Raw genomic sequence first — 20,432 nt, forward strand, 5'->3', positions numbered from 1 at the left:
AACGTATTTTTACCACCTTTTGATTATGATAAGCTTCTGCTTCTCTAATAAAATCTTTTAAATGTTCTGATACTTCACTCTTATACTTCAATAGAAAAATTCTACAATAATGAGTATAATCATCTAACACTGTTAAAATGTATCGTTTTCCATCCCAAGTTTCAGGATCGATTGGGCCGCATACATCTGTATGTAGAATTTCTAGTGGTCTTCTTGCCCTCTGTCTCGTTGTATTAAAAGGGAGTCTTGTTTGCTTTGCTTCCATGCAGACTTCACAGAAACCCATTTGACACTTCTTTTTATTCAGTTTCATGCCTGTCGATAGATCTATTAATCTTTTTATATTCTTTGTTCCCAAATGTCCTAGCTTTCTATGCCAGTCTTTTACTGAAGTATTTTCTGCAAGATAACTCTCTTCCTCACTTTGATTTATACTAATCATATATAAACCACTTTCAATTTTTTTTCCTTCAAGTATTTTTTCATTGTTTTTCTTTATTACTACCTTTTCTTTAGTAAATGTTACTTCACCATCATTCTCTGTTATAGCATTAACCGACAGTAGATTTTTGCTTAATTCGGGTACAAAAAGTACATCATTCAGTATACATGAACTTCCTTCAACTGTTCCTTTCCCTTCTGCCTTCATTTTTTCATTCTTCTTTGCAACTTGTATGCTACTTTCGATATTTTCTAATGCTGTAAACATCACTTTCGAGTTGACCATGTGGGATGAACATCCTGAATCAACTATAAAATCTTGCGTTGTCATTCTTCTGTCTTCTGTAAGAAAGGCTATCTTCTTTTTTTCTAATGATTTTGTCTTATCTCTAAAAAAACAGTCTTGCTCTTTATGGTTTGTTTTCTTGCAAATCTTGCATTGGTTATTTGTCTTTTTGGGACAGTTATTTGCAATATGTCCAAAGCACCCACACTTAAAACATTTTACTTCGCCAGCACCCTTTTCTTTCCATTTTCGGCAAAATCTTGTATCATGCGAACTACTTTTACAATGTTTACAAAATCTCTCTGAACTTTTAAAAGCAATATCTCTCTCACTTTCCTTGCTACGGTTTTCTTCGGATAGTAGTCTTGCTATCAATTTTGGTAAGGTTTTCTCATTATCTTGAGTAGATTCCCAGGCAGTCCTGAAGAAACCATAACTTTGAGGTAAAGATGACAGTATTTTTGACATTAACATGTTGTCATCAACTGTTTGATTTAGACTTTTTAATTTGTGTGCAATACTCTCTATTTTGCTAATGTGAGTAGCCATATCAGTACCTTTTCCAAATGTGTAGCTGTAGAATTCTTGCAGCAAATTACATATTTGTTCTGAAGTGCTTCTTTCAAAAATATTTTTGATTTTTTCGAACATTTCTTTGGAGGTGGTGCAGTCCATAATGTGCATCATGTACTTTTTGTCTATTGACGTCACAATTAGTTTTTGCGCTTTTGCATCATTTCTCACCCATTTAGTTTTATCTTCCTTCTTTTCCACACTAGATAGAAGCTTGTCTCCATTTACTATTCCAAACAGATCATAAGCCTTAAATGTTACTACTATTTGAAATTTCCACAGCTGATACGTGGTTTCATCTTTGAGCTTTTCTATTAAATTCACCTCTTCTGTCATTGCCATTATTTTTGTTTTTTTTTCTTCTTATGTCACTGTCAAATACGTTTTCTTCCTTTTCGAGTTTTATTTCTCTCGTTAAGATTCTAAAATTTCTTCTTCTAGCTTTACTGCCTCAGTACTTGCGAGTACTCTGGGCCCATAACCTGTTGTGTTTTCTGGTTTTTACTTTTACTTCTTTTTATTAGAAAATTGGAAAATTAACTTTTGTTAATCATTTATTTATAATTATTATTAATTATTATATTTTTTACATAGCAACTGTTCCAATATAAAATTAACACTCTTATTAAAATTTCATTTCCATCAACAACTCATTAACAATAAATACGTTTAGATGTGACGTTGTTGTGTTTGATTTTTTAGGAAACGGGGAACGCTTTAGACAGCGATGGTCACGTTGACAGTACTCTTATAGAATGGATTCGAATGGGTACTACCGTGGCTACCAACGCCTTATTAGAGCGAAAAGGGGAAAGAATGGCATTTGTTACCAACCAAGGCTTTAAAGACATCCTCTTAATCGGCAACCAAGCCAGACCTAAAATTTTTGACCTTGTAAGTCAGTAGCGACTGTCGAAATTTTCTCTCTCAATCAGATTTTAGAACATCAGGCGACCCGAAATTTTGTACTCAGAGACCGTCGAAGTCGACTGTAGGGTCATCCCGCTTCTGAAAGGCCGCTGTGAACTCGAAGACCCGACTTTACGAAGCTGGCGAGTCGTCGACTGCGCATCCGGTGATCGCTTCTACATCACTCGCGAGCTCAACAAAGACGAAGTCCACTTGAAACTCAAACAAATCAAAGACAAAGGTATCAATAGCATCTCGGTAGCGCTTGCCCACAGCTACACCTTCCACGAGCACGAACTGGAGATCGGGAAAATAGCCAAAGAGCTAGGTACGCATTGTCTGCTCTTTAACCCTTTCTAAGACACTGTTGTAGGCTTCCAGCACGTCTCTCTGTCTCACCAAGTCATCCCCATGGTCCGTATTGTCCCTCGAGGCTTCACTTCCTCAGCCGACGCTTATCTCACCCCTCACGTAAAACGCTACGTCGAGGGTTTCGCCCACGGCTTCAAAAACAACCTAGAGGGTACTCGCGTCTTGTTCATGCAAAGCGACGGCGGCTTAACCCCAATGGACAACTTCAACGGAGCTCGGGCCATCTTGTCGGGTCCTGCTGGCGGCGTAGTGGGTTATGCCGTCACCACGTGGCAGAAAGAAACCAACTTGCCTGTCATAGGCTTCGACATGGGTGGTACCTCGACTGACGTGTCGCGCTTCGCGGGTAACTTTGAGCACGTCTTCGAAAGTACCACGGCTGGAGTCACCATTCAAGCACCCCAACTGGACGTCAACACGGTGGCCGCTGGAGGCGGCTCCATGCTCTTCTTCAGGTACTCTTCAAATAATTAATTACTTTTTACTAGTAGTACTTGTTCAGATCTGGTTTATTCGTAGTCGGACCTGAGTCCGCAGGGGCTCACCCAGGCCCCGCTTGTTACAAAAAGGGTGGCCCGCTTACTGTAACGGACGCCAATTTGGCTCTCGGGCGGCTTCTCCCTGAGTACTTCCCGAGGATTTTCGGCCCGAATGAAGACTCGGCTTTGGATAGAGACGCCACAATTAACCTTTTCAAGACTTTGACAGACGAAATCAACGACTTCTTGAAGACTGAGAGTCCGATGAGTATGGAAGAAGTCGCGATGGGTTTTATTCGAGTGGCCAATGAGAGTATGTGTCGTCCCATTCGGGCTCTCACTCAAGCTAAAGGGTACGACACTGCCCGGCACGCTTTAGCTTGTTTTGGGGGTGCTGGGGGCCAGCACGCGTGCGCTATAGCTCGCTCTTTGGGGATGTCCACGGTTTTCGTACACAAGTACGCCGGGATTTTATCCGCTTATGGGATGGCTTTGGCCGATGTGGTCTACGAAGCGCAAGAACCGTGCGCCAAGGTCTACAACAAAGTCAATTTTGAGTACTTCGATGAGCGTCTGCAGGTGTTGGAGGAGCAATGTAAAGAAGAACTAAAGAAGCAAGGTTTCGGGGAAGAGAGTATAGTTTTGAAGCCGTATCTTCACATGAGGTACGATGGTACGGACTGTGCACTCATGTGTGGTCCGGCACCAGGTGGTGGTACCACACACGGCGACTTCTTGGTTTCTTTCATCGACAAGTACCAATCAGAGTTTGGGTTTGTTATCCACAAGAGGAATGTCATTGTGGATGATATTCGGGTACGCGGGGTTGGCAAAAGCGACTTGATTGAAGAAGTAGCCGTCGAAAAAGGTCACGACGAACCGACGTGCGAACAAACTGTTCAGGTTTACTTTGAAAACGGTGCGCAAGACACCAATGTCTACCTTCTGAAGAATTTGAAAGCCGGGCATGTCATTCAAGGTCCGGCTATCATTATGGATGATTTGAGTACTATTTTGATAGAGCCGGATTGCACTGGAGTTATCACTACGTTCGGCGATGTTAAAATAACGGTTGGTACTGGAGCGGTGAAAGACATCGGGCCCGAGTTGGACTCAATTCAACTGAGTATATTTAGTCACCGGTTTATGAGTATTGCGGAACAAATGGGGAGGATCTTGCAACGAACGTCCATTTCTACCAATATTAAAGAACGACTAGATTTTTCTTGCGCTTTGTTTGGACCGGATGGTGGATTGGTGTCCAACGCGCCTCATATTCCCGTCCATTTAGGGGCCATGCAGGAGGCGGTTCAGTACCAGATGAAGACTAAGGGTGAGTTCGAGTATGGAGAAGTGATTCTGTCCAACCATCCAGCTGCTGGTGGGTCGCATTTGCCGGACTTAACGGTCATCACACCCGTTTTTCACCAGTGAGTACTCAATTTATTATTGCATCTTACTCCCGGTATGCTCGAAATCTACATGAACATGTATTTAGTTGAGTTTCGAAAATTTCAAAATTTTTGCGAAATTTGAACCATTGAATAATTTCAATTTAAAAAAAATTGTCTAAAAATTATGAAAAAATTCAAGGACGTAGATCTCGACACGCTGATTCCAAAAATATAGCATGTTGATGGTCACGAAGCAAGATTTTCGAAAAAATCGTTGCGAAATGCGAATTTTTGAAAATTTCAAAAATTTCGAAATTTCAACGGTCGATTCTGGAAAAACGGTTGCATGTATCAAAAAACCGAAGCCGGATTTGAGTTCCACGGCTCGAAATCCACAAGAAAATGTATTTAGTTGAGTTTCGAAAATGTCAAAATTTTTGCGAAATTTGAAGAAGGGGGGACCGTTAAAAAATTTCAATTTTAAAAAAGTTGCCTAAAAATTATGAAAAAATTCAAGGACGTAGATCTCGACACGCTGATTCCAAAAATATAGCATGTTGATGGTCACGAAGCAAGATTTTCGAAAAAATCGTTGCGAAATGCGAATTTTTGAAAATTTCAAAAATTTCGAAATTTCAACGGTCGATTCTGGAAAAACGGTTGCATGTATCAAAAAACCGAAGCCGGATTTGAGTTCTACGGCTCGAAATCTACAAGAAAATGTATTTAGTTGAGTTTCGAAAATGTGAAAATTTTTGCGAAATTTGAAGAAGGGGGGACCGTTAAAAAATTTCAATTTTAAAAAAGTTGTCTAAAAATTATGAAAAAATTCAAGGACGTTGATCTCGACACGCTGATTCCAAAAATATAGCATGTTGATGGTCACGAAGCAAGATTTTCGAAAAAATCGTTGCGAAATGCGAATTTTTGAAAATTTCAAACTTTTTCGAAATTTCAACGGTCGATTCTGGAAAAACGGTTGCATGTATCAAAAAACCGAAGATGGATTTGAGTTCTACGGCTCGAAATCTACAAGAAAATGTATTTAGTTGAGTTTCGAAAATGTCAAAATTTTCGCGAAATTTGAAGAAGGGGGGACCGTTAAAAAATTTCAATTTTAAAAAAGTTGTCTAAAAATTGTGAAAAAATTCAAGGACGTAGATCTCGACACGCTGATTCCAAAAATATAGCATGTTGATGGTCACGAAGCAAGATTTTCGAAAAAATCGTTGCGAAATGCGAATTTTTGAAAATTTAAAAAATTTCGAAATTTCAACGGTCGATTCTGGAAAAGCGGTTGCATGTATCAAAAAACCGAAGCCGGATTTGAGTTCTACGGCTCGAAATCTACAAGAAAATGTATTCAGTTAGGTTTCGAAAATGTCAAAATTTTTGCGAAATTTGAAGAAGGGGGGACCGTTAAAAAATTTCAATTTTAAAAAAGTTGTCTAAAAATTATGAAAAAATTCAAGGACGTAGATCTCGACACGCTGATTCCAAAAATATGGCATGTTGATGGTCACGAAGCAAGATTTTCGAAAAAATCGTTGCGAAATGCGAATTTTTGAAAATTTCAAAAATTTCGAAATTTCAACTCTCGATTCTGGAAAAACGGTTGCATGTATCAAAAAACCGAAGCCGGATTTGAGTTCTACGGCTCGAAATCTACAAGAAAATGTATTTAGTTGAGTTTCGAAAATGTCAAAATTTTTGCGAAATTTGAAGAAGGGGGGACCGTTAAAAAATTTCAATTTTAAAAAAGTTGTCTAAAAATTATGAAAAAATTCAAGGGCGTAGATCTCGACACGCTGATTCCAAAAATATAGCATGTTGATGGTCACGAAGCAAGATTTTCGAAAAAATCGTTGCGAAATGCGAATTTTTGAAAATTTCAAAAATTTCGAAATTTCAACGGTCGATTCTGGAAAAACGGTTGCATGTATCAAAAAACCGAAGCCGGATTTGAGTTCTACGGCTCGAAATCTACAAGAAAATGTATTTAGTTGAGTTTCGAAAATGTCAAAATTTTTGCGAAATTTGAAGAAGGGGGGACCGTTAAAAAATTTCAATTTTAAAAAAGTTGTCTAAAAATTATGAAAAAATTCAAGGACGTAGATCTCGACACGCTGATTCCAAAAATATGGCATGTTGATGGTCACGAAGCAAGATTTTCGAAAAAATCGTTGCGAAATGCGAATTTTTGAAAATTTCAAAAATTTCGAAATTTCAACGGTCGATTCTGGAAAAACGGTTGCATGTATCAAAAAACCGAAGCCGGATTTGAGATCTACGGCTCGAAATGTACAAGAAAATCTATTTAGTTGAGTTCCGAAAATGTCAAAATTTTTGCGAAATTTGAAGAAGGGGGGACCGTTAAAAAATTTCAATTTTAAAAAAGTTGTCTAAAAATTATGAAAAAATTCAAGGACGTAGATCTCGACACGCTGATTCCAAAAATATAGCATGTTGATGGTCACGAAGCAAGATTTTCGAAAAAATCGTTGCGAAATGCGAATTTTTGAAAATTTCAAAAATTTCGAAATTTCAACGGTCGATTCCGAAAAAACGAGTGCAGTTATCAAAGAACCGAGTCCGGATTTTAGTTCTAGAGCTCGAAATCTATAAGAAAATATATTTAGTGAAGTTTCGTAAATGTCAAAATTTTTCCGAAATTTGAAGGAGGAAATTTTCAGGGACCTGCGTAAGCCCATCTTCTTCGTGGCCAGCCGCGGCCACCACGCCGACATCGGCGGCATCACCCCCGGTTCCATGCCCCCTCACTCCACGAGCTTAAGCCAAGAAGGCGCCGCCTTCAAGTCCTTCACCCTGGTGTCCAACGGTCGCTTCCTCGAGGACGAAGTCATCTCCGCCTTCACCAAAGCCGGGGGTCGCAACCTCAGCGACAACATCTCCGACCTTCGCGCCCAAGTCGCCGCCAACAAGAAAGGCATCGCTCTGGTGGGCGAGCTCATCGACCAGTACGGCCTGGACGTGGTGCAGGCCTACATGGACCACATCCAGAAGAACGCCGAGGTGGCCGTCAGGGACATGCTGAAGCAGGTGGCCAAGGACGCGCTGGAGCGCACCGGGAGGACCGTCCTGGAGGCCGAGGAGTTCATGGACGACGGCTCGCCCATCGTGCTCAAAGTCACCCTGGACGCGGACAGCGGCTCCGCGGTGTGCGACTTCACGTACGTAGGGGGCATGACAGAGACGCGCTGCTGGCGGTCACGAATTCTCGCGCCGGTAATAAAATATGCAATCAGTGCAGCGTATCTCTGGAATGAATGAGCTATAAGAAACTTTATTGTGAGTTGGTGATTCCAATCTTGAACAGGGGCACCGGACCGGAAGTTTGGGGTAACTGCAATGCGCCCAAAGCTATCACGCTCTCGGCCCTTATTTACTGCCTGCGCTGCATGGTCGGACACGACGTTCCGCTTAATCAGGTATGCATAGTGGGTAGGACTGCGCTGTACGGTGTTTAAAAGATCCTAAAGAATGTTCGATGGATGCTCGGGCGTTTGGTGCTTGCGATTATGGGCCGGAAAATTGTACGGCGATTGAATTTTACAGACGGAGAGTGCTTTCGGTTGTGCTGGCTTTCGTGGGCTTTGTTAATTGGGGGATGGTTTTCGGGGGAAAGCGGGATGTCCAGTGGCGAATAATAATAATAATAATGGTAGTCTTGGTGATGATAAAAAAATTCCAAGGGGTGGTGGTCCGTACAAGTACGGATAATATGAAATATATTTAAACCAACCTCAACGCGAAACAATGTTTTCGGAAAAATCAAAAAACTGGAAAATTGAAATATTGCTCAACTCGAACAAACTAATTGTTGAAAAGTCAAAAACTGAAATAGTGAAAAACTGAAAAATCTAAGAAAAATTGAAAAAAAAAAACTAGAAATCGGTTAATTCAGAAATTAAGAAATCCAAAAATCGAAAATTTAGAAACAACAAAAATTAAAAAAAAAAAATTGAAATCCCAAATGGAAATCCTGAAAAATCTAAGAAAAACTGAAGAATCGAGAAATCGAAGTCGGAAAATCGAAAAACTGAAACATCAAAAACCTGAAAAATCGAAAAATTGAAGAATTGAAAAACTGAAAAATCGAAAAATCGAGAAATCTAAAAATCGAATAGTTGAAAAATAGTTGAATTTAAAAAATGGAAAAATTGAAAAATCAATAAACTAAAAAGTCAAAAATTGAAAAATATAAATATCGAGGAACTGAAAAATCTAAAATTTAATAAACCGACAAATTAAAATTCCGAAAAAATTGAAGAATCGAAAAATTTAATCGAAAAACTGAAAAATGGAGCAATTGAAAAGTCGAAGTGTCGAAAAATCGAAAAGTCGTAAAATCAAAAAATCAAAAACCGAGTAATCGGAAAATCGCAACCCTGGAATAATGAGAAAGGAAACATCAAAAGATCGAGAAATCGAAAGTCGATAGGCCGAAAATTCGAAAGTGTCCAAAATCGAAAAATTGCAAAATTTAAAATAAAAAAAATTGACAACTCGAAAAATTGAAAAATATAAAAATCGAAAAATTGATCAATTGAAAAATTGAAAGTTCGAAAAACCAAAAAATCGGTTAATTGAGAAACTGAGAAATCTAAGAATCGAAAATTGAAAAAAAAAAATAGGGAACCCCAAAACTGAAAAATTGAAAAATCGAAGAAAAATTGAAAAATCGGGAAGTTGAAGTCGAAAAATTGAAACATCAGGAACCTGAAAAATCTAAATATCGGAGAATTGAAAAACTGAAAACCTGAAAAATCGAAAAAACAAAAAAATCGGTTAATTGAGAATTGAGAAGTCCAAAAATCGAAAATTTAGAAACATCAAAAATTAAAAAAAATTGGGAATCCCAAAATTGAAAAATTGAAAAATCTAGGAAAAACTGAAGAATCGAGAAATCGAAGTCGAAAAAGCAAAAAACTGAAACATCAAAAACCTGAAAAATCGAAAAATCGAATAATTCAAGAATTGAAAAATAGAAAAATCGAGTAATCAAAGAATTGAAAATCGGAGAACTGAAAAATCGAAAAATCGAACAATAAAGAAACTGAAAATTGCCAAAACTGGAATACCGAAAAATTGAAAACCGAAAGCTGAAAAATCGAGAAATCTAAAAATCGAACTGAAAAGTTAAAAATTTAAAAATTTGAAAAATTGAAAAATACTTATAAATATCAAAGAACTAAGAAATCTAAAATTTAACAAATTGAAAAATTAAAGTGTTAACAAATTGAAGAATCGAAAAATTGAAAAATCAAGAATTGGAAACATCAAAAATTCAAAATATTGAAAAATCGAAAAATCTAAAACTCAAAAAGTCTAAAATTTGAGCTCGGAAAATTGAATCGAAAAACTGAAAAACGAAATAATTGAAAAGTCGGAACAACAAAAAATCCTGGAATATCGAGAAACAAAACATTATAAGATCGAGAAATCGAGAAATCGAAAAGTTGAGAAGTCGAAAAATTAAAAAACCCCAAAACTGAAATATTGAAAAATCGAAGAATCCAAAAATTCCAAAATTGAAACATCAAAAATCTGAAAAGACGAAAAATCGAAAAGCTGAAGAATTGAGAAATTAAAAAATATAGAGAGAACTCGAAAAATCGAAAAGTCGAAAATCCAAAAAAATCGGTTAATTGAGAATTGAGAAATCCAAAAATCGAAAATTTAGAAATATACAAATTAAAAAAAAATGGGAATCCCAAAATTGAAAAACTGAAAAATCTAAGAAAAACTGAAGAATTGAGAAACCGAAGTCGAAAAATCGAGTAATTTAAGAATTGAAAAATTGAAAAATCGAAAAATTGAGTAATCAAAAAATTGAAAATCGGGGAACTGAAAATTCCCAAAACTGGAGTATCGAAAAATTGAAAACCGAAAGCTGAAAAATCGAGAAATTTGAAAATTGAACTGAAAAGTTAAAAATTTAAAAATTTGAAAAATTGAAAAATGTAAATATCAAAGACTTGAGAAATCTAAAATTTAAAAAGTCGAAAATTTGAAGCTCTGAAAATTGAATTGAAAAATCGAAAAATTGATCAATTGAAAAATTGAAAGTTCGAAAAACCAAAAAATCGGTTAATTGAGGAACTGAGAAATCTAAGAATGGAAAATTTAGAAAGATCAAAAATTGAAAAAAAAAAAATTGGGAACCCCAAAACTGAAAAATTGAAAAATCGAAGAAAAACTGAAAAATCGAGAAGTCGAAGTCGAAAAATTGAAACATCAGAAACCTGAAAAATCGAAAAATCGGAGAACTGGAAAACTGAAAACCTGAAAAATCGAAAAATCAGGAAATCGAGAAGTAGAGTCGAAAACGCGAAAAACTAAAAAATCGATTAATCCAGACATTGATAAATCCTAAAATCGAAAATTTAGAAACATCAAACATTGAAAAAAAAGGGCAATCGAAAAATGAAAACATTGAGAAATCGAAAATTTGAACAATCAAGAATTAAAGAAAAGAAAAATTGAAAAACCCCAGCAGTGAAATATCGAAATATCGAACAATCCAAAAAAAATGAAAAATCGAAAAATTAAAGCATTAAAAATCTGAAAAAACGAAAAATCGAAAAACTGAAGAATTGAGAAACTAAAAAATCTAGAGAGAAGTCGAAAAACCAAAAAAATCGGTTAATTGAGAATTGAGAAATCCAAAAATCGAGAATTTAGAAAGATCAAAAGTTGAAAAAAAAAATTGAGAACCCCAAAACTGAAAAATTGAAAAATCGAAGAAAAATTGAAAAATCGAGAAGTTGAAGTCGAAAAATTGAAACATCAGAAACCTGAAAAATCGAAAAAACGGAGAACTGGAAAACTGAAAACCTGAAAAATCGAAAAATCAGGAAATCGAGAAGTAGAGTCGAAAACGCGAAAAACTAAAAAATTGATTAATCCAGACATTGATAAATCCTAAAATCGAAAATTTAGAAACATCAAAAATTGAAAAAAAAAAGGACAATCGAAAAATGAAAACATTGAGAAATCGAAAATTTGAACAATCGAGAATTGAAGAAAAGAAAAATTGGAAAACGCCAGCAGTGAAACATCGAAAAATTGAAAATTGAGGAATTGAATATGGAAATATTGAAAAATCGGAGAAAAATTGAACGATCGGGAAATCGAAGTTGAAAAATCGAAAGTACAAGAACTGAGAAACTAAAACATCGAGAAATCGAGAAGGCGAAAAATGGAGTGGTCGAAAATCCAAAAAATGGGTTAATCGAGAAATTGAAAAATCCAAAAATCCAAAATTTAAGAACATCAAAACTGGAAAAAAATGGGAATCCCAAAACTGAAAAATTGAAACACTGAAGAAAATCTAAAAAATTGACAAGTTGAAATCGAAAAATCGAAAAATTGAAACATCAAAAATCTATAAAATCAAAAAATCGAAGAATTGAAACATCAAAAATCTATAAAATCAAAAAATCGAAGAATTGGAGAACCGAAAAATTGAAAAATCGAAAAATCGGGAAATCGAAAGTCGAAAAATCGAAAAACCGAAAAACCAAAAAGTCGATTAATCGAGAAATTGAGAAATCCAAAAATTGAATTTAGAAACATTAAAAGTTGAAAAAAAAAGGAGACAGAAAAACGAAAACATTGAGAAATAGAAAATTTCTCAATCGAGAATTGAAGAAAGGAAAAATTGAAAAATCGTAACACTGAAGTATCGAAAAATTGAAAATCGACAAATTAAAAAATCAAAAAATCCAACAAAAGAGCTGAAAATTTCGAAAACTGAAATATTGAAAAATTGAGAAACCGAAAGTTGAAAAATCGAGAAATCTCAAAAACGAAACATTTTGAAAATCGAAAAACCGAGATAAGAAGAAATCGAATAAAAACAATAGTAAAATCGAAAAATTGAAAAATCAATAAACTAAAAAGTCAAAAATTTGAAAATTTGAAAAATTGAAAAATATAGATATGGAAGGACTGAAAAATCGAACAATCGAGACTTCGAGAAATCAAGAAATTGAGAAATCGAAATACCTAAAATTGAAAAATCGAGAATTCGAAACATCAAAAATCGACAAATTGAAAAATTGAAAAATCTAAAATCTCGGAAAATTGAAATGAAAACTGAAAAATGGAGTTTCAATTTTTAGAGAAATTGAAAAATCAGAACATCGAAAAACCGAGAAATCGGAAAATTGAAAAACTGGGTCATCGAGAAACGAATCAGCAAAAATTGAGAAGTAGAAAAATCGAAAAATTCAAAATTTGGAAGTGTACAAAATCAAAAAATCGAGTAGTTAAAAATTGAGATATTGAAAAATTTTAAATTAAAAAAAATCGTTAAATCCAAAAATTGATCAATCGAAAAATCGAAACATCGAAATTTCGAAAAATCTAGTTATTGAAAAATTGAAAAATCGAAAAATTTCTAAATTTTAAATATCGAAAAATTGAAAACCCGAAAAGTCTAAAATAGAAAAGTCGAAAAATCGAAAGATCGAGAAATGGAAACATAAAAAATGTGAAAAGTTTAAAATAATTTAAAAATGCGAAAAATTGAAAAATAGAAATGTGGAAAAACTGAACAATGCAGAAATCGAAAAATCTAAAATTTGAAAAACTGAAAAATTAAAATATTGAAAAATTGTGAAATCGAAAAGGCTAGAATTCAAAACGTAAAAAATCGAAAAATTGAAAAATCTAAAATTTAGAAATCGAAAAATTGAAACTTCGAGTAATCGAAAATTTGAAAAATCCGAAATTGAAATATCGAAGTCGAAAAATCAGAAATTTAATTAAAACCGAAAAATTGCAAAACCAAAATCCTGAAAAATTGAAAAGTTGAAAAATTAAAAAACTGAAAAATCGAGGAATCGAAGAGTCGAAAAACCAAAAATCGATTAATAGAGAAATTGAGAAATCGAAAAATCCGAATTTAGAAACCTTAAAAATTGAAGAATCGAAAAATCTAAGAATTAAAAAGTCGAAAAGTTGATGAATTGAACAATTGAAAAATCTGTAACTGAACATCGGAAAATTGAGAAATCGAAAAATGAAAAAGTCGAGAAATCAAAATAAAAAGCCAAAAAATTGAAACACTGAAATATGTATCTAAAATTTAAGAATCGAAAAATTGAAAACTGAACAAGAAAAAATCCAGAATCCGAAAAATTGGAAATAGAAAATTTGAAAAATCGAAGTCGAAAAATCGAAAAATTGAAAAACCAAAAACCTGAAAAATTGAAGAACTGGAAAACTGAAAAATTGGGAAATCGAAATTTTAAATTTTGAAGTCGAAAAACTGAAAAATCCTGAAAGTGAAACATCGGAAAATTGAGAAATCGAAAAATGAAAAATCGAGAAATCGAAACATCGAAAAATCGAAGAATCCAAGAATAGAAAAAAATCGAAGTCGAAAAATTTAAAAATCAAAAACTTGAAAAATCGAAAAATTGAAGGATTGAAAAACTGAAAAATCGAAAAATCGAGAAACCGGCAAGTCAAGAAATCAGGAAGTTGAAAAACCAAAAAACTGATTAATCGAGAAATTGAGAAATCGAAAAATCGAAAAACTGAAAATTTAGAAACGTCAAAAATTGAAAAGTTGAAAAATTGAACAATCCCAACAGAAATATCGGAAAATTAAGTCATTGGAAAATTGAAGACTAAAAAAACTGAAAAATCCAAAAACTGAAATATCGAAAAATTGTTAATTCAAAAATTCGATAAATTGTTATGTATCTTCATTTTTTTTTCGAAAAATCTCGATGTCTAGGATAAAAATCCAACACGGACTCATAATGAATAAGTTCAGGACTATGTTACTTTTTAACAGTTAAATAATATAAATTTTAATGAACGATTTATCATGTTTACAAAATTTGAAAGCAAAATGTTGTTCTACAATTTTGATGTTTTTTTTTTAAATCTGCATACCTAAGGTAAAAACTCAACACTCAATTTAATTAACATTTACTGTTGTAAAATTTAGAGACGACGTCATTCCATTGTTGGTGGGGATGATGGTTAATGTTTTACCATCTATATACATATACATACAAAATTTACCAACAATCTAGCCGGTAGTTTCCGAACTTAAGAACTTATATGTATACAATACAGGGTGATTCACAGAATTATTGAGAACGCAACCCAGACTACATATCTAAGGGGTCCGTAGACGTAATTATTTATTTATCAACAGAAAAATCGTAATCAAGTTATGCTGCAAATATAGAACACCATCAAAATCCTTGATAGCCAAAATCAAGTACATCGCAACTAAAAGAAGAAATCACATCTTCTATAATAACAAAACAAACAAAAGTGACACAATGAGGGAAGAAATTTCATTAGATGTTTTATTGTTGCTTCACGTTTTCACCCGACCTCGTTATCCGAGAGTTCGGACACACTCTCCTCCTGCTCGACCTCCTCCGGGATTCCCTCCCACCTCCTGATCTTCTCCGGGTTGGCGAACTCCTGCACGTGCTTCTCCACCACGTACTTGTACCTCTCCGGCGTCCTCGTCAGCACCAGCGCCGCGCACTGGTTCAGCGGGTCGTCGGGGTTCGGGTGCTTCAATAACTGCGGCAGGAACGTGTCGAAGATGAGCACCAGGTCGTACAACGCCGTCCACTTCTGGTTGAGCACGTCCAGACACACCGTCCCCGAGGTCTGGTCCACGTTGGGGTGGAAAATCTGCGTGTCGAAGCCGATGCTGGGCGACTTGAAGGGGTAGTTCTCTGGGAGAATTACCCTCACCCTCCACACGCCGCCCTCGTAGGGGGTGTCGGCGGGCCCGTGGAACTTCACGACCAAGTGGCGGTAATTGTCGAAGGTGGAGACGTCGAACTTGCTGGAGATCAGTCTCATTACGTCGATTTTGATGCGGTGGTTGGATGTGGTGAGGCTCATCTGAAACGAAGGTCTTAAAACAAGGGGAATAATGGTGGAGATTTTAGGATTTTCGGTGATGTGGGTGTTAGGATTAAGGGATCAATTTTTTACGAGTTATCAATACTTAAGCGGAGGGGTGTGGAACTCGCGAAGAATTCGGATGTCCATCTCGGGTATCAAATATTCATTTGTGCGATATTGTGCCTGGGAAATGTTGAAAGGTCTTGTCGGGGCGAATCGACGGCGTGAGAGGAGGGTTCGCAATGGACTTACCTTTGAAGCAGTGCTGACGTGGTTATTGAATTGACAATTTTCGATGTTGGTGAAGTGACGTTTGTAGTTGCCGGGGTTACGGAGCGAAGGCGGTTCGCTGGATTCTGAGACGTGTTTCTATTAATAGATAGTAGACGAAAAAGGGAATTAAACTTCCTCGTTATGTCTTCAGTGTTTCAGCTTCGTTTCTGGGAAAGGTTTTACTTATGAAGTTTTACGTGATAAGGACTCTCGTAGTTAAATAGACGAAGAGTAGAACGTTTAAAGTTTGATGAGAAACTTAAATTGGCTTAAAACTAGAGCACCGTTTGTAGTGCAATAAGTTATTGTTCTAATTATTCAGTAGCTAATCTCCGAAATGCTAACCAACCCCACCACCAATCGGATGACGTCAAAGTTGTCATCAAAAGCCATCAATATTATATAATAATATTTTGCAATTTAACTTTGAAACAACTTCGAAATCGTTGGTTTATTAGTGCACCCATAGTTTTTCGAATTACTTATACAGGGTGACAAAAAAATTAATGATTGGGCAGTTTATTGTTTTGATTAAATCAAAAACAACTCACTCAATTTTCCCGAAAATTTGCGAATACAGTACTGTGATTATTATTAGTATTACACTGAAATATTTTTTAATGTCACAATTTTTCGTTTTTTCTTTTTCTTTAATTTTTCAATTTGTCAATTTTCAATATTTCGGTTCTATAAATTTTCGTTTTCTTGACTTCCAAATTGTTCAGTTTTTCGTTCTGCAATTTTTCGATGTTACAATTTTTCATTTTTCGATTTTTCAGTTTCTCAATTTTTAATTTTTCGTTTCCTAAGTTTTTCAAGTTCTCGATTTTTATTTTTCATTTCCCGGTTTTTTATTTTTTATTTTATCGATTTTGTGTCACAATTTTTGATTTTTCAATTTTCTGTTCAATTTTAAAATTTATCATTTTGGCAATTTTTCGTTTACTCAGTTTTCAAGTTCTTGATTCTTATTTTTCATTTTCTCGATTTTTCAATTTTCGTTTTTCCGATTTTACGTCAAACTGTTTATTTTTTTCAATGTTTATAATTTTTCGTTTATTTAAATTTTCAAAATTTCAATCTTCAATTTCCCAAATTCCTCGATTTTCCAATTTTAAAATTTTTCGATGTGGCAATTTTTGGATTTCTCAATTGTCCGATTTTTCGATTTTTTTTTATTCTCAATATTTCGATTTTAAAATGTTTTCTTCAATTTTTCAATTTTCCATTTTTCAGTGTTTAGGTTTCAGAAATTTCCGTTTTTTTCAACATTAATTTTTTCAGATTTGGAATTTTTTGATTGACAATTTTTCGATGTTACAATTTTTCATTTAATTTTTCGGTTTTTTAATTTTTCGTTTCCTCACTTTTTCAAGTTCTTGATTTTTATTTTTCATTTTCCCGATTTTTTAATTTTCGTTTTACCGATTTTATGTCAAAATATTTAATTTTTTCAATGTCTCTTTCGCGTTTATATTTTTACGTTTATTCAAATTTTCAAAATTTTAATCTTTGGTTTCCCAGATTCTTCGATTTTCCAATTTTAAAGTTTTTCATTTTGGAAATTTTTAGATTTCTCAGTTATCCGATTTTCCGATTTCTTTAATTCTCAATATTTCGATTTTAAAATGTTTTCTTCAATTTTTCAATTTTTCGATTGGCAATTTTTCGATGCTACAATTTTTCGTTTTCAATTTTTCAGTTTCTCAATTTTTAATTTTTCGGTTTTTCAATTTGTCGTTTCCTCAGTTTTCAAGTTCTTGATTCTTATTTTTCATTTTCAAGATTTTTCAATTTTCGTTTTTCCGATTTTACGTCAAAATGTTTATTTTTTTCAATGTTTATAATTTTCGTTTTCAAAATTTCAATCTTCAATTTCCCAAATTCCTCGATTTTCCAATTTTGAAATTTTTCGATATGGCAATTTTCGGATTTCTCAATTGTCCGATTTTTCGATTTTTTTTTATTCTCAATATTTCGATTTTAAAATGTCTTCTTCAATTTTTCAATTTTCCATTTTTCAGTGTTTAGGTTTCAGAAATTTTCGTTTTTTCAACTTTAATTTTTTTCAGTTTTTCAATTTTTCGATTGGCAATTTTTCGATGTTACAATTTTTCATTCTAGATTTTTTAGTTTCTCAATTTTTAATTTGTCGGTTTTTCAATTTTTCGTTTCCTCAGTTTTTCAAGTTCTTGATTTTAATTTTTCATTTTCCCGATTTTTTAGTTTTCATTTTCCCGATTTTATGTAAACATTTTTAATTTTTTCAGTGTTTCTTTGGTGTTTATAATTTTTCTTTATTCAACTTTTCAAAATTTAAATTTTTGATTTCCTAGATTCCTCGGTTTTCCAATTTTAATATTTTTCAATTTGGCAATTTTTGGATTTCTCAATTATCCGATTTTCCAATTTTTTTTAATTCTCAATATTTCGATTTTAAAATGTTTTCTTCAATATTTCAATTTTCCATTTTTCAATGTTTCGGTTTCATAAATTTTCGTTTTTCCAACTATAATTTTTTCAGTTTTTCAATTTTTTAAATGACAATTTTTCGATGTTACAATTTTTCATTTTCGATTTTTCAGTTTCTCAATTTTTAATTTTTCGGTTTTTCAATTTTCCGTTTCCTCAGTTTTCAAGTTCTTGATTTTCATTTTTCATTTTCTCGATTTTTTAATTTTCGTTTTCCAGATTTTAATGTCAAAATGTGTAATTTTTTCAATGTTTTTTTCGTGTTTATAATTTTTCGTTTATTTAAATTTTCAAAATTTCAATCCTTGATTTCGCAAATTCCTCGAATTTCCAATTTTAATATTTTCAATTTGGCAATTTTTGGATTTCTCAATTATCCGATTTTCCAATTTTTTTAATTCTCAATATTTCGATTTTAAAATGTTTTCTTCAATTTTTCAATTTTCCATTTTTCAATGTTTCGGTTTCATAAATTTTCGCTTTTCAAACTTTAATTTTTCCAGATTTTCAATTTTTTGATTGGCAATTTTTCGATGTTACAATTTTTCATTTTCGATTTTTCAGTTTCTCAATTTTTAAATTTTCGGTTTTTCAATTTTTCGTTTCGCAGTTTTTCAAGTTCTTGATTTTTATTTTTCATTTTATCGATTTTTTAATTTCTGTTTTTCCGATTTATCTCAAAATGTTTAATGTTTTCAATGTTTGTTTCGTGTTTATAATTTTCCGTCTATTCAACTTTTCAAAATTTCTATCTTTGATTTCCCAAATTCCTCAATTTTCCAATTTTAAAAATTTTGGCAATTTTTAGATATCTCAATTTTGAATTTTTCCATTATTCAATTTTTCATTTTCTTCAATTTTTCAATTTTTCCATTTTTCAATGTTTCGGCTCCATAAATTTTCGTTTTTTCAACTTTAATTTTTCCAGTGTTTCAATTTCCCGACTTTCAAATTTTTCAGTTTTTCGTTTCTTCAATTTCTGGATTGGCAATTTTTCGATGTTACAATTTTTCATTTTGCGATTTTTCAGTTTTTCAATTTTTAATTTTTCGATTTTTCAGTTTTTCGTTCCCTCAGTTTTTCAAGTTTCTTGATTTTTATTTATCAGTTTCCCGATTTTATGTCAAAATATTTAATGTTTTCAATGTTTCCTTCGTGTTTATAATTTTTCGTTTATTCAGTTTTTCAAAATTTCAATTTTTGATTTCCCAAATTTTTCGATTTTTCAATTTTAAAATTTTTCAATTTGGCAATTTTTGGATTTTAAAATGTTTTCTCGATTTTGAAGTTTTTCGATTTTTAAGTTTCTCAATTTTGAATCTTTCGATTTTTCAATTTTTCGTTTCTTCAATTTCTCAAATTTCTAATGTGTAGATTTTTCATAGTTTTTATTTTATACTTTTTCCCTTTTTTTCCATTTTTCATTTTTAGAAGTTTGCAATTTTTCCATTCGTAAAGTTAAAAAATCGAAAAATTGAAGCATTAAAAACCTGAAAAAATCGAAAAATTGAAGAATTGAGAAACTAAAAAATCGAAGGGAAGTCGAAAAATCGAAAATTTACAACATCAAAAATTGAAACAAAAATTGGGATCCCAAAACTGAAAAATTGAGAAATCGAAGTCGAAATACCGAAAAATTGAAACATCAAAAACCTGGAAACTTAAAAATTTGATGAACTGAAGAACAGAAAAACTGAAAAATCGAAAAATCGAGAAATCGAGAAATTGAGAAATCCAAAAATCGAAAATGTAAAAAATCAAAATTGAAAAAAAAAAATGTAAGATAGAAAAATGAAAACATTGAAAGATCGAAAATTTGAACAATCGAGAAATCAAAAAATTGAAGAATAAAAACGCCGAAAATTTCCAAAACTGGAGTATCGAAAAATTGAGAAACCGAAAGTTGAAAAATCGAGAAATCTAAAAATCGAAACATTTTGAAAATCGAAAAACCGAAATAACAAGGAAATCGAATAAAAAAATCGTAAAATCGAAAAATTGAAAAATCAATAAATTAAAAAGTCAAAAATTTAAAATTCGAAAAATTGAAAAATATAAATATGGAAGAACTGAAAAATCGAACCTTCGAGAATTTGAGAAATCGAAAAACCTGAAATTGAAGAAATTGAAAAATTAAAATATCGAAAAATTGAAGAATCAAAAATTGAAAAAAGAGAATTTGAAATATCAAAGACCGAAAAATTGAAAAATCAATAAACTAAAAATTCAAAAATGTAAAAATTCGAAAAATTGAAAAATATAAATATGGAAGAACTGAAAAATCGAACAATCGAGGATTCGAGAAATCGAGAAATC

General features: G+C 33.0%; 2 protein-coding genes across 3 annotated transcripts in view; one reads left to right on the forward strand and one right to left on the reverse strand.

Moving 5' to 3' along the window:
- The window catches only part of LOC135126135 (5-oxoprolinase), a 77,062-nt gene that overhangs the window by 17,057 nt on the left and 39,573 nt on the right, over nt 1–20,432 (forward strand). For both annotated transcript variants that reach the window (XM_064051963.1, XM_064051964.1), the window contains exons 3-8: nt 2,003–2,194; nt 2,243–2,537; nt 2,583–3,036; nt 3,084–4,490; nt 7,148–7,645; nt 7,792–7,903. In XM_064051963.1, the coding sequence (XP_063908033.1) occupies nt 2,003–2,194; nt 2,243–2,537; nt 2,583–3,036; nt 3,084–4,490; nt 7,148–7,645; nt 7,792–7,903 (2,958 nt within the window). The remainder of the gene's footprint in view (nt 1–2,002; nt 2,195–2,242; nt 2,538–2,582; nt 3,037–3,083; nt 4,491–7,147; nt 7,646–7,791; nt 7,904–20,432) is intronic.
- Nucleotides 14,799–15,964, reverse strand: LOC135125982 (ubiquitin-conjugating enzyme E2 H-like). Its single transcript, XM_064051770.1, has 2 exons — nt 15,624–15,964; nt 14,799–15,368 (listed from the first exon to the last, which is right to left on the reverse strand). Exon 2 carries the CDS (start codon nt 15,366–15,368, stop codon nt 14,832–14,834), a length of 537 nt encoding a protein of 178 aa, XP_063907840.1. The 5' UTR covers nt 15,624–15,964; the 3' UTR covers nt 14,799–14,831.

Source organism: Zophobas morio, unplaced genomic scaffold (genome assembly GCF_036711695.1).
Source record: "Zophobas morio isolate AGI-343-1 ecotype UQ-CSIRO unplaced genomic scaffold, CSIRO_AGI_Zmor_V1 ptg000010l, whole genome shotgun sequence".
In the NCBI taxonomy this organism is placed as follows: domain Eukaryota; kingdom Metazoa; phylum Arthropoda; class Insecta; order Coleoptera; family Tenebrionidae; genus Zophobas; species Zophobas morio.